The sequence below is a fragment of the Carcharodon carcharias genome (assembly GCF_017639515.1).
Source record: "Carcharodon carcharias isolate sCarCar2 chromosome 37 unlocalized genomic scaffold, sCarCar2.pri SUPER_37_unloc_5, whole genome shotgun sequence".
Taxonomy (NCBI): Eukaryota; Metazoa; Chordata; class Chondrichthyes; order Lamniformes; family Lamnidae; genus Carcharodon; species Carcharodon carcharias.
In genome coordinates this window covers 343,960-361,254 of record NW_024470770.1, presented here as the reverse complement: position 1 = coordinate 361,254, position 17,295 = coordinate 343,960, and the positions used below count along the sequence as shown (strand labels likewise).

At 51.9% G+C, this 17,295-nt stretch overlaps 1 protein-coding gene across 1 annotated transcript in view; it reads right to left on the bottom strand.

The window, feature by feature from the left end:
• Positions 1-16,868, bottom strand: part of LOC121274748 (actin-related protein 2-A-like) — a 108,500-nt gene extending 91,632 nt beyond the window's left edge. The window contains exon 1 of the mRNA XM_041182091.1: positions 16,863-16,868. Coding sequence (XP_041038025.1) covers positions 16,863-16,868 — 6 coding nt within the window. The remainder of the gene's footprint in view (positions 1-16,862) is intronic.
• Between the last annotated feature and the right edge of the window lie 427 nt (positions 16,869-17,295).

Sequence of the window (17,295 nt, the reverse complement as noted above, 5' to 3'; positions counted from 1 at the left end):
CACACACACACACTCCCATTAACTCTCACACACACAGGCTGTCACACACATGCAGACACACACTCTGTCACACACACACTCCCATTAACTCTCACACACACGCTGTCACACACACGCTGTCACACACACACACTGTCACACACGCACTCATGCTGTCACACATGCACACATGCTGTCACACAGATGCTGTCACACACACGCTGTCACACTCAAGCACGCACACACACTGTCTCACACACACATTCCCATTAACTCACACACACACTGTCACATACACACTCCCATTATCTCTCACATACACACACGCTGTCACACACATGCACACACACACTCTGTCACACACACACATTCCCATTAACTCACACACACTGACACACACACTCCCATTAACTCTCACATACACACACGCTGTCACACACGCTGTCACACACACGCTGTCACACACGCACACACGCTGTCACACACGCTGTCTCACACACGCTGTCACACACACACGCTGTCACACACACTCTGTCACACACACGCTGTCACACTCAAGCACACACACACACTGTCTCTCACACACACATTCCCATTAACTCACACACAAACTGTCACACACACACTCCCATTAACTCTCACATACACACATGCTGTCACACACACGCACACACACACTCTGTCACACACACACTCCCATTAACTCCCACGTACACACATGCTGTCACGCACACACTCCCGTTAACTCTCACACACACATGCTGTCTCACACACGCTGTCACACACACGCTGTCACGCACATGCTGTCACACACGCACACACGCTGTCACACACACGCTGTCACACATACGCTGTCACACACACATGCATGCTGTCACACACATGCTGTCACACACACGCTGTCACACATACGCATACACTGTTACACACATACACACGCACACAGTCACACACATGCACACACACGCTGTCACACACACATGCTGTCACATACACACGCTGTCACACACACTGTCACAGACATGCTGTCACACACTCTCATACACACACTGTCACACACACGCTGTCACACTCAAGCACACACACACCCTGTCTCTCACACACACACTCCCATTAACTCCCACGTACACACATGCTGTCACACACACACTCCCATTAACTCTCACACACACACGCTGTCACACACACGTTGTCACCCACACGCTGTCACACACACGCTGTCACACGCACACACACACACTGTCACACACTCACTCCCATTAACTCTCACACACACACACACACGTCACACACACACACACACACACGTCACACACACACACACACACTGTCACACACATGCACACACACGCTGACACACACACACGCTGTCACACACACGCACGCTTTCACTCGCATACACACACTGTCACACACACGCAAGCACGCACACACAATGTCTCACACACACACACATTCCCATTAACTCACACACACTGTCACACACACACTCCCATTAACTCTCACATACACACGCTGTCACACACACACTCTGTCACACACACACTCCCATTAACTCACACACACAAAAGCTGTCACACACATGCACACACACACACTGTCACACACACACTCCCATTAACTCTCACACACACACGTTGTCACACACGCTGTCACACACACGCTGTCACACACGCACACACGCTGTCACACACACGCAGTCACACACACACACGCTGTCACACACACACGCTGTCACACACACACACACACTGTCACACACACACACCCACACGCTGTCACACACACGCTGTCACACACACACACACACACGCTGTCACACACGCACACACGCTGTCACACACACACACACGCTGTCACACACACGCACTGTTACACACACACGCTGTCACACTCATGCTGTCACACACACATGCGCTGTTTCACGCTGTCACACACACACGCTGTCACACACACACGCTGTCACACACACGCTCCCATTAACTCCCACATACACACATGCTGTCACACACACACTCCCATTAACTCTCACACACACACGCTGTCACACACGCTGTCTCACACACACACACACACGTCACACACACACTCCCATTAACTCTCACACACACACACACATGCTGTCACACATGCTGTCTCACACACACACACACGTCTCACACACACACACACACACTGTCACACACATGCACACACATGCTGACACACACACACACACACGCTGTCACACACACGCACGCTGTCACACGCATACACACACTGTCACACACACGCAAGCAGGCACACACACTGTCTCACACACACACACGTTCCCATTAACTCACACACACTGTCACACACACACTCCCATTAACTCTCACATACACACACGCTGTCACACACACACTCTGTCACACACACACTCCCATTAACTCTCACACACACACACGCTGTCACACACATGCACACACACACTCTGTCACACACACACTCCCATTAACTCTCACACACACACGCTGTCACACACACGCACACATGCATGCTGTCACACGCATGCTGTCACACACACACGCTGTCACACACACACACACACTGTCACACACACACACCCACACGCTGTCACACACACGCTGTCACACACACACACACGCTGTCACACACGCACACACGCTGTCACACACACACACACACGCTGTCACACACACGCACTGTTACACACACACGCTGTCACACACACGCTGTCACACACACACGCGCTGTTTCACGCTGTCACACACACACGCTGTCACACACACACACACACAGACGCTGCCACACACACACACACACACGCTGTCACACACACACACACACACACACACACACACACACACGCTGTCTCACACACACACACACTGTCACACACGCATACGCATGCTGTCACACATACATACGCTGTCACACACACGCTGTCACACACGCACACGCTGTCACACACACACACACGCTGTCACATGCAAACACGCACACACACTGTCTCACACTCACACGCATTCCCATTAACTCACACACATTGTCACACACACACACTCCCATTAACTCTCACACACACACGCTGTCACACACATGCAGACACACACTCTGTCACACACACACTCCCATTAACTCTCACACACACGCTGTCACACACACGCTGTCACACACACACACTGTCACACACGCACTCATGCTGTCACACATGCACACATGCTGTCACACAGATGCTGTCACACACACGCTGTCACACTCAAGCACGCACACACACTGTCTCACACACACATTCCCATTAACTCACACACACACTGTCACATACACACTCCCATTATCTCTCACATACACACACGCTGTCACACACATGCACACACACACTCTGTCACACACACACTCCCATTAACTCCCACGTACACACATGCTGTCACGCACACACTCCTGTTAACTCTCACACACACATGCTGTCTCACACACGCTGTCACACACACGCTGTCACGCACATGCTGTCACACACGCACACACGCTGTCACACACACGCTGTCACACACACGCTGTCACACACACATGCATGCTGTCACACACATGCTGTCACACACACGCTGTCACACATACGCATACACTGTTACACACATACACACGCACACAGTCACACACATGCACACACACGCTGTCACACACACATGCTGTCACATACACACGCTGTCACACACACTGTCACAGACATGCTGTCACACACTCTCATACACACACTGTCACACACACGCTGTCACACTCAAGCACACACACACCCTGTCTCTCACACACACACTCCCATTAACTCCCACGTACACACATGCTGTCACACACACACTCCCATTAACTCTCACACACACACGCTGTCACACACACGCTGTCACCCACACGCTGTCACACACACGCTGTCACACGCACACACACACACTGTCACACACTCACTCCCATTAACTCTCACACACACACACACACGTCACACACACACACACACTGTCACACACATGCACACACACGCTGACACACACACACGCTGTCACACACACGCACGCTTTCACTCGCATACACACACTGTCACACACACGCAAGCATGCACACACAATGTCTCACACACACACACATTCCCATTAACTCACACACACTGTCACACACACACTCCCATTAACTCTCACATACACACACGCTGTCACACACACACTCTGTCACACACACACTCCCATTAACTCACACACACAAATGCTGTCACACACATGCACACACACACTCTGTCACACACACACTCCCATTAACTCTCACACACACACGCTGTCACACACGCTGTCACACACACGCTGTCACACACGCACACACGCTGTCTCACACACGCTGTCACACACACACACACGCTGTCACACACACACGCTGTCACACAAACACACACACTGTCACACACACACACCCACACGCTGTCACACACACGCTGTCACACACACACACACACACGCTGTCACACACGCACACACGCTGTCACACACACACACACGCTGTCACACACACGCACTGTTACACACACATGCTGTCACACTCATGCTGTCACACACACATGCGCTGTTTCACGCTGTCACACACACACGCTGTCACACACACACGCTGTCACACACACGCTCCCATTAACTCCCATGTACACACATGCTGTCACACACACACTCCCATTAACTCTCACACACACACGCTGTCACACACACGCACACACGCATGCTGTCACACGCATGCTGTCACACACACACGCTGTCACACACACACACACACACTGTCACACACACACACCCACACGCTGTCACACACACGCTGTCACACACACACACACGCTGTCACACACGCACACACGCTGTCACACACACACACGCTGTCACACACACGCACTGTTACACACACACGCTGTCACACACACGCTGTCACACACACACGCGCTGTTTCACGCTGTCACACACACACGCTGTCACACACACACACACACAAAGACGCTGCCACACACACACACACACACGCTGTCACACACACACACACACACACACACACACACACACGCTGTCTCACACACACACACACACTGTCACACACGCATACGCATGCTGTCACACATACATACGCTGTCACACACACGCTGTCACACACGCACACGCTGTCACACACACACACACGCTGTCACATGCAAACACGCACACACACTGTCTCACACTCACACACATTCCCATTAACTCACACACATTGTCACACACACACACTCCCATTAACTCTCACACACACATGCTGTCACACACATGCAGACACACACTCTGTCACACACACACTCCCATTAACTCTCACACACACGCTGTCACACACACGCTGTCACACACACACACTGTCACACACGCACTCATGCTGTCACACATGCACACATGCTGTCACACAGATGCTGTCACACACACGCTGTCACACTCAAGCACGCACACACACTGTCTCACACACACATTCCCATTAACTCACACACACACTGTCACATACACACTCCCATTATCTCTCACATACACACACGCTGTCACACACATGCACACACACACACACATTCCCATTAACTCACACACACTGACACACACACTCCCATTAACTCTCACATACACACACGCTGTCACACACATGCACACACACACTCCCGTTAACTCCCACATACACACGCTGTCACACACATGCACACACGCATGCTGTCACATGCTCGCTGTCACACACACGCTGTCACACACACGCACACGCTGTCACACACACGCACGCTGTCACACGCATACACACACTGTCACACACACGCAAGCAGGCACACACACTGTCTCACACACACACACATTCCCATTAACTCACACACACTGTCACACATACACTCCCATTAACTCTCACATACACACACGCTGTCACACACACACTCTGTCACACACACACTCCCATCAACTCTCACACACACACACACACGTCACACACACACACACACACTGTCACACACATGCACACACACGCTGACACACACACACGCTGTCACACACACGCACGCTTTCACTCGCATACACACACTGTCACACACACGCAAGCACGCACACACAATGTCTCACACACACACACATTCCCATTAACTCACACACACTGTCACACACACACTCCCATTAACTCTCACATACACACGCTGTCACACACACACTCTGTCACACACACACTCCCATTAACTCACACACACACACGCTGTCACACACATGCACACACACACTCTGTCACACACACACTCCCATTAACTCTCACACACACACGCTGTCACACACGCTGTCACACACACGCTGTCACACACGCACACACGCTGTCTCACACATGCTGTCACACACACACACACGCTGTAACACACACACGCTGTCACACACACACACACACTTTCACACACACACACCCACACGCTGTCACACACACGCTGTCACACACACACACACACACGCTGTCACACACGCACACACGCTGTCACACACACACACGCTGTCACACACACGCACTGTTACACACACACGCTGTCACACTCATGCTGTCACACACACATGCGCTGTTTCACGCTGTCACACACACACACGCTGTCACACACACGCTCCCATTAACTCCCACGTACACACATGCTGTCACACACACACTCCCATTAACTCTCACACACACACGCTGTCACACACACGCACACACGCATGCTGTCACACGCATGCTGTCACACACACACGCTGTCACACACACACACACACACACTGTCACACACACACACCCACACGCTGTCACACACACGCTGTCACACACACACACACGCTGTCACACACGCACACACGCTGTCACACACACACACACACGCTGTCACACACACGCACTGTTACACACACACGCTGTCACACACACGCTGTCACACACACACGCGCTGTTTCACGCTGTCACACACACACGCTGTCACACACACACACACACAGACGCTGCCACACACACACACACACACGCTGTCACACACACACACACACGCTGTCTCACACACACACACACTGTCACACACGCATACGCATGCTGTCACACATACATACGCTGTCACACACACGCTGTCACACACGCACACGCTGTCACACACACACACACGCTGTCACATGCAAACACGCACACACACTGTCTCACACTCACACACATTCCCATTAACTCACACACATTGTCACACACACACACTCCCATTAACTCTCACACACACACGCTGTCACACACATGCAGACACACACTCTGTCACACACACACTCCCATTAACTCTCACACACACGCTGTCACACACACGCTGTCACACACACACACTGTCACACACGCACTCATGCTGTCACACATGCACACATGCTGTCACACAGATGCTGTCACACACACGCTGTCACACTCAAGCACGCACACACACTGTCTCACACACACATTCCCATTAACTCACACACACACTGTCACATACACACTCCCATTATCTCTCACATACACACACGCTGTCACACACATGCACACACACACTCTGTCACACACACACATTCCCATTAACTCACACACACTGACACACACACTCCCATTAACTCTCACATACACACACGCTGTCACACACATGCACACACACACTCCCGTTAACTCCCACATACACACGCTGTCACACACATGCACACACGCATGCTGTCACACGCTCGCTGTCACACACACGCTGTCACACACACGCACACGCTGTCACACACACGCACGCTGTCACACGCATACACACACTGTCACACACACGCAAGCACGCACACACACTGTCTCACACACACACACATTCTCATTAACTCACACACACTGTCACACATACACTCCCATTAACTCTCACATACACACACGCTGTCACACACACACTCTGTCACACACACACTCCCATCAACTCTCACACACACACACGCTGTCACACACATGCACACACACACTCTGTCACACATACACTCCCATTAACTCTCACATACACACACGCTGTCACACACACACTCTGTCACACACACACTCCCATCAACTCTCACACACACACACGCTGTGACACACATGCACACACGCTGTCACACACACGCTCCCATTAACTCTCACACACACACGCTGTCACACACGCTGTCACACACACGCTGTCACACACGCACACACGCTGTCACACACGCTGTCTCACACACGCTGTCACACACACACGCTGTCACACACACGCTGTCACACACACGCTGTCACACTCAAGCACACACACACACTGTCTCTCACACACACATTCCCATTAACTCACACACACACTGTCACACACACACTCCCATTAACTCTCACATACACACATGCTGTCACACACACGCACACACACACTCTGTCACACACACACTCCCATTAACTCCCACGTACACACATACGCTGTCTCACACACGCTGTCACACACACGCTGTCACGCACATGCTGTCACACACACACACACGCTGTCACACATGCACACACGCTGTCACACACACGCTGTCACACACACGCTGTCACACACACGCACGCTGTCACACGCATACACACACTGTCACACACACGCAAGCACGCACATTCAATGTCTCACACACACACACATTCCCATTAACTCACACACGCTGTCACACACACGCATACACTGTTACACACACACACACACGCACACAGTCACACACACGCACACACACGCTGTCACACACACATGCTGTCACATACACACGCTGTCAGACACACTGTCACACACATGCTGTCACACACTCGCATACACACACTGTCACACACACGCTGTCACACTCAAGCACACACACACCCTGTCTCTCACACACACACTCCCATTAACTCCCACGTACACACATGCTGTCACACACACACTCCCATTAACTCTCACACACACACGCTGTCACACACACGCACACACGCATGCTGTCAAACGCATGCTGTCACACTCATGCTGTCACACACGCTGTCACACACACGCTGTCACACACACGCCGTCACACGCACACACACACACTGTCACACACTCACTCCTATTAACTCTCACACACACACACACACGTCACACACACACTGTCACACACATGCACACACACGCTGACACACACACACGCTGTCACACACACGCACGCTGTCACACGCATACACACACTGTCACACACACGCAAGCACGCACACACAATGTCTCACACACACACACATTCCCATTAACTCACACACACTGTCACACACACACTCCCATTAACTCTCACATACACACACGCTGTCACACACACACTCTGTCACACACACACTCCCATTAACTCACACACACAAACGCTGTCACACACATGCACACACACACTCTGTCACACACACACTCCCATTAACTCTCACACACACACGCTGTCACACACGCTGTCACACACACGCTGTCACACACGCACACACACTGTCTCACACACGCTGTTCCACACACACAGATGCTGTCACACACACGCACTGTTACACACACATGCTGTCACACACACACTGTCACACACACACGCTGTCACACACACACACCCACACGCTGTCACACACACGCTGTCACACACACACACACACACACTGTCACACACGCACACACGCTGTCTCACACATGCTGTCACACACAGACGCTGTCACACACACGCACTGTTACACACACACGCTGTCACACACACGCTGTCACACACACACGCGCTGTTTCACGCTGTCACACACACACGCTGTCACACACACACACACACAGACGCTGCCACACACACGCTGTCACACACACACACACACACACGCTGTCTCACACACACACACACTGTCACACACGCATACGCATGCTGTCACACACGCACACACGCTGTCTCACACATGCTGTCACACACAGACGCTGTCACACACACGCACTGTTACACACAAACGCTGTCACACACACGCTGTCACACACACACGCGCTGTTTCATGCTGTCACACACACACGCTGTCACACACACACACACACAGACGCTGCCACACACACACACACGCTGTCACACACACACACACACACACACACACGCTGTCTCACATACACACACACTGTCACACACGCATACGCATGCTGTCACACATACATACGCTGTCACACACACGCTGTCACACACGCACACGCTGTCACACACACACACACGCTGTCACATGCAAACACGCACACACACTGTCTCACACTCACACACATTCCCATTAACTCACACACATTGTCACACACACACTCCCATTAACTCTCACATACACACACGCTGTCACACACATGCACACACACACTCAGTCACACACACACTCCCATTAACTCTCACACACACGCTGTCACACACACACTGTCACACACGCACACATGCTGTCACACATGCACACATGCTGTCACACACACGCTGTCACACACACACACATTCCCATTAACTCACACACACACTGTCACACACACACTCCCATTATCTCTCACATACACACACGCTGTCACACACATGCACACACACACTCTGTCACACACACACATTCCCATTAACTCACACACACACTGTCACACACACACTCCCATTAACTCTCACATACACACACGCTGTCACACACGCACACACACACTCCCGTTAACTCCCACGTACACACGCTGTCACACACACGCTGTCACACACACGCACACGCTGTCACACACACAGTCTCAGACACGCACACACACGCTGTCACACACACACGCTGTCACACACACACGCTGTCACACACACGCTCCCATTAACTCCCACGTACACACATGCTGTCACACACACACTCCCATTAACTCTCACACACACACGCTGTCACACACACGCACACACGCTTGCTGTCACACGCATGCTGTCACACACGCTGTCACACACACGCATACACACATGCATACACACACGCTGTCACACGCAAGCACGCACACACACTGTCTCTCACACACACATTCCCATTAACTCACACACACACTGTCACACACACACTCCCATTAACTCCCACGTACACACATGCTGTCACACACACACTCCCATTAACTCTCACACACACACGCTGTCACACACACGCACACACGCATGCTGTCACACGCATGCTGTCACACGCACGCTGTCACACACACGCTTGTCACACACACGCTGTCACACACACTGTCACACACACACACACACTGTCACACACACACTCCCATTAACTCTCACACACACATGCTGTCACACACGCTGTCACACACACACACACGTCACACACACACGCACACACTGTCACACACATGCACACACACGCTGGCACACACACACACACATGCTGTCACACACACGCACGCTGTCACACGCATACACACACTGTCACACACATGCAAGCACGCACACACACTGTCTCACACACACGTTCCCATTAACTCACACACTGTCTCACACACACACACATTCCCATTAACTCACACACACTGTCACACACACACTCCCATTAACTCTCACACACACACACGCTGTCACACACATGCACACACACACTCTGTCTCACACACACACTCCCATTAACTCTCACACACACACGTTGTCACACACGCTGTCACACACACGCTGTCACACACGCACACACGCTGTCACACACGCACACACGCTGTCACACACGCTGTCTCACACACGCTGTCACACACACACGCTGTCACACACACGCTGTCACACACACGCTGTCACACACACGCTGTCACACACACACACACACACACACACACACGCTGTCTCACACACACACACACTGTCACACACGCATACGCATGCTGTCACACATACATACGCTGTCACACACACGCTGTCACACACGCACACGCTGTCACACACACACACACGCTGTCACATGCAAACACGCACACACACTGTCTCACACTCACACACATTCCCATTAACTCACACACATTGTCACACACACACTCCCATTAACTCTCACATACACACACGCTGTCACACACATGCAGACACACACTCAGTCACACACACACTCCCATTAACTCTCACACACACGCTGTCACACACACACTGTCACACACGCACACATGCTGTCACACATGCACACATGCTGTCACACACACGCTGTCACACACACACACATTCCCATTAACTCACACACACACTGTCACACACACACTCCCATTATCTCTCACATACACACACGCTGTCACACACATGCACACACACACTCTGTCACACACACACATTCCCATTAACTCACACACACACTGTCACACACACACTCCCATTAACTCTCACATACACACACGCTGTCACACACGCACACACACACTCCCGTTAACTCCCACGTACACACGCTGTCACACACACGCTGTCACACCCACGCACACGCTGTCACACACACAGTCTCAGACACGCACACACACGCTGTCACACACACACGCTGTCACACACACACGCTGTCATACACACGCTCCCATTAACTCCCACGTACACACATGCTGTCACACACACACTCCCATTAACTCTCACACACACACGCTGTCACACACACGCACACACGCTTGCTGTCACACGCATGCTGTCACACACGCAGTCACACACACGCATACACACACACATACACACACACTGTCACACGCAAGCACGCACACACACTGTCTCTCAAACACACATTCCCATTAACTCACACACACACTGTCACACACACACTCCCATTAACTCCCACGTACACACATGCTGTCACACACACACTCCCATTAACTCTCACACACACACGCTGTCACACACACGCACACACGCATGCTGTCACACGCATGCTGTCACACGCACGCTGTCACACACACACTGTCACACACACGCTGTCACACACACTGTCACACACACACACACACTGTCACACCCACACTCCCATTAACTTTCACACACACATGCTGTCACACACACTGTCACACACACACACACGTCACACACACACCCACACACTGTCACACACATGCACACACACGCTGGCACACACACACACACATGCTGTCACACACACGCACGCTGTCACACGCATACACACACTGTCACACACATGCAAGCACGCACACACACTGTCTCACACAGACACACATTCCCATTAACTCACACACTGTCTCACACACACACACATTCCCATTAACTCACACACACTGTCACACACACACTCCCATTAACTCTCACACACACACACGCTGTCACACACATGCACACACACACTCTGTCTCACACACACACTCCCATTAACTCTCACACACACACGTTGTCACACACGCTGTCACACACACGCTGTCACACACGCACACACGCTGTCACACACGCTGTCTCACACACGCTGTCACACACACACGCTGTCACACACACGCTGTCACACACACGCTGTCACACACACGCTGTCACACACACGCTGTCACACTCAAGCACGCACACACACTGTCTCTCACACACACATTCCCATTAACTCTCACACACACACACGCTGTCACACACACGCACAAACACACTCTGTCACACACACACTCCCATTAACTCCCACGTACACACATGCTGTCACACACACACTCCCATTAACTCTCACACACACACGCTGTCACACACACGCACACACGCATGCTGTCACACACGCTGTCACACACACGCTGTCACAAATACGCTGTCATACACACACTGTCACACGCACACACAAACACACTGTCACACACACACTCCCATTAACTCTCACACACACATGCTGTCACACACGCTGTCACACACACACACTGTCACACACATGCACACACATTCTGACACACACACACACACATGCTGTCACACACACGCACACTGTCACACACATGCACACACTGTCACACACACGCAAGCACGCACACACACTGTCTCACACACACACATTCCCATTAACTCACACACACTGTCACACACACACTCCCATTAACTCTCACACACACACACGCTGTCACACACACACTCTGTCACACACACACTCCCATTAACTCTCACACACACACGTTGTCACACACACGCTGTCACACATGCACACACGCTGTCTCACACACGCTGTCACACACACACACACGCTGTCACACACACACGCTGTCACACTCATGCTGTCACACACACGCTGTCACACACACGCTGTCACACTCAAGCACGCACACACACTGTCTCTCACACACACGTTCCCATTAACTCACACACACACTGTCACACACACACTCCCATTAATCTCACATACACACGTTGTCACACACACTGTCACACACACGCTGTCACACATGCACACACGCTGTCACACATGCTGTCTCACACACGCTGTCACACACACACACACGCTGTCACACACACATGCTGTCACACTCATGCTGTCACACACACGCTGTCACACACACGCTGTCACACTCAAGAACGCACACACACACTCCCATTAACTCTCACACACACACGTTGTCACACACGCTGTCACACACACACACTGTCACACACGCACACACGCTGTCACACACGCTGTCTCACACACGCTGTCACACACACACACACGCTGTCACACACACGCTGTCACACTCAAGCACGCACACACACTGTCTCTCACACACACGTTCCCATTAACTCTCACACACACACGCGCTGTAACACACATGCACACACACACTCTGTCACACACACACTCCCATTAACTCCCACGTACACACATGCTGTCACACACACACTCCCATTAACTCTCACACACACACGCTGTCACACACACGCACACACGCATGCTGTCACATGCATGCTGTCACACACGCTGTCACACACACGCTGTCACACACACGCTGTCACACGCACGCTGTCACACGCACATACACACACACTGTCACACACACACTCCCATTAACTCTCACACACACACACACATGCTGTCACACACGCTGTCTCACACACACACACACGTCACACACACACACACACACAGTCACACACATGCACACACACAATCTATCACACACACACTCCCATTAACTCTTACACACACACGCTGTCACACACATGCTGTCACACACGCACACACGCTGTCTCACACACACTGTCACACACACACACACGCTGTCACACACACATGCTGTCACACACACGCTGTCACACACACGCTGTCACACACACGCTGTCACACTCAACCACGCACACACACTGTCTCTCACACACACATTCCCATTAACTCACACACACACTGTCACACACACACTCCCATTAATCTCACATACACACATGCTGTCACACACACGCACACACACACTCTCACACACACACTCCCATTATCTCCCACGTACACACATGCTGTCACACACACACTCCCATTAACTCTCACATACACACACGCTGTCACACACACACACTGTCACACACACACTCCCATTAACTCTCACATACACACACGCTGTCACACACATGCACACACACACTCTGTCACACACACACTCCCGTTAACTCCCACGTACACACGCTGTCACACACATGCACACACGCATGCTGTCACACGCACGCTGTCACACACACGCTGTCACACACACGCACACGCTGTCACACACACACAGTCTCACACACGCACACACGCTCTGTCACACACACACGCTGTCACACACACACGCTGTCACACACACGCTCCCATTAACTCCCACGTACACACATGCTGTCACACACACACTCCCATTAACTCTCACACACACACGCTGTCACACACACGCACACACGCATGCTGTCACATGCATGCTGTCACACACGCTGTCACACACACGCTGTCACACGCACGCTGTCACACGCACGTACACACACACTGTCACACACACACTCCCATTAACTCTCACACACACACACTCATGCTGTCACACACGCTGTCTCACACACACACACACGTCACACACACACACACACACACTGTCACACACATGCACACACACAATCTATCACACACACACTCCCATTAACTCTCACACACACACGCTGTCACACACATGCTGTCACACACACACACACGCTGTCTCACACACGCTGTCACACACACACACACGCTCTCACACACACACGCTGTCACACACACGCTGTCACACTCAAGCACGCACACACACTGTCTCTCACACACACATTCCCATTAACTCACACACACACTGTCACACACACACTCCCATTAATCTCACATACACACATGCTGTCACACACACGCACACACACACTCTGTCACACACACACTCCCATTATCTCCCACGTACACACATGCTGTCACACACACACTCCCATTAACTCTCACATACACACACGCTGTCACACACACACACTGTCACAAACACACTCCCATTAACTCTCACATACACACATGCTGTCACACACATGCACACACACACTCTGTCACACACACACTCCCGTTAACTCCCACGTACACACGCTGTCACACACATGCACACATGCATGCTGTCACACGCACGCTGTCACACACACGCTGTCACACACACGCACACGCTGTCACACACACACAGTCTCACACACGCACACACACGCTGTCACACACACACGCTGTCACACACACACGCTGTCACACACACGCTCCCATTAACTCCCACGTACACACATGCTGTCACACACACACTCCCATTAACTCTCACACACACACGCTGTCACACACACGCACACACGCATGCTGTAACACGCATGCTGTCACACACGCTGTCACACACCCGCTGTCACACACACGCATACACACACGCTGTCACACGCAAGCACGCACACACACTGTCTCTCACACACACATTCCCATTAACTCACACACACACTGTCACACACACACTCCCATTAATTCCCACGTACACGCATGCTGTCACACACACACTCCCATTAACTCTCACACACACACGCTGTCACACACACGCACACACGCATGCTGTCACACTCATGCTGTCACACACGCTGTCACACACACGCTGTCACACACACGCTGTCACACACACGCACACACACACACACTGTCACACACACACTCCCATTAACTCTCACACGCACACACATGCTGTCACACACACTGTCACACACACTGTCACACACACACACACACGTCACACACATGCACACACACGCTGGCACACACACACACACACACACATGCTGTCACACACACGCACGCTGTCACACGCATACACACACTGTCACACACATGCAAGCACGCACACACACTGTCTCACACAAACACATTCCCATTAACTCACACACTCTGTCACACACACACTCCCATTAACTCTCACAC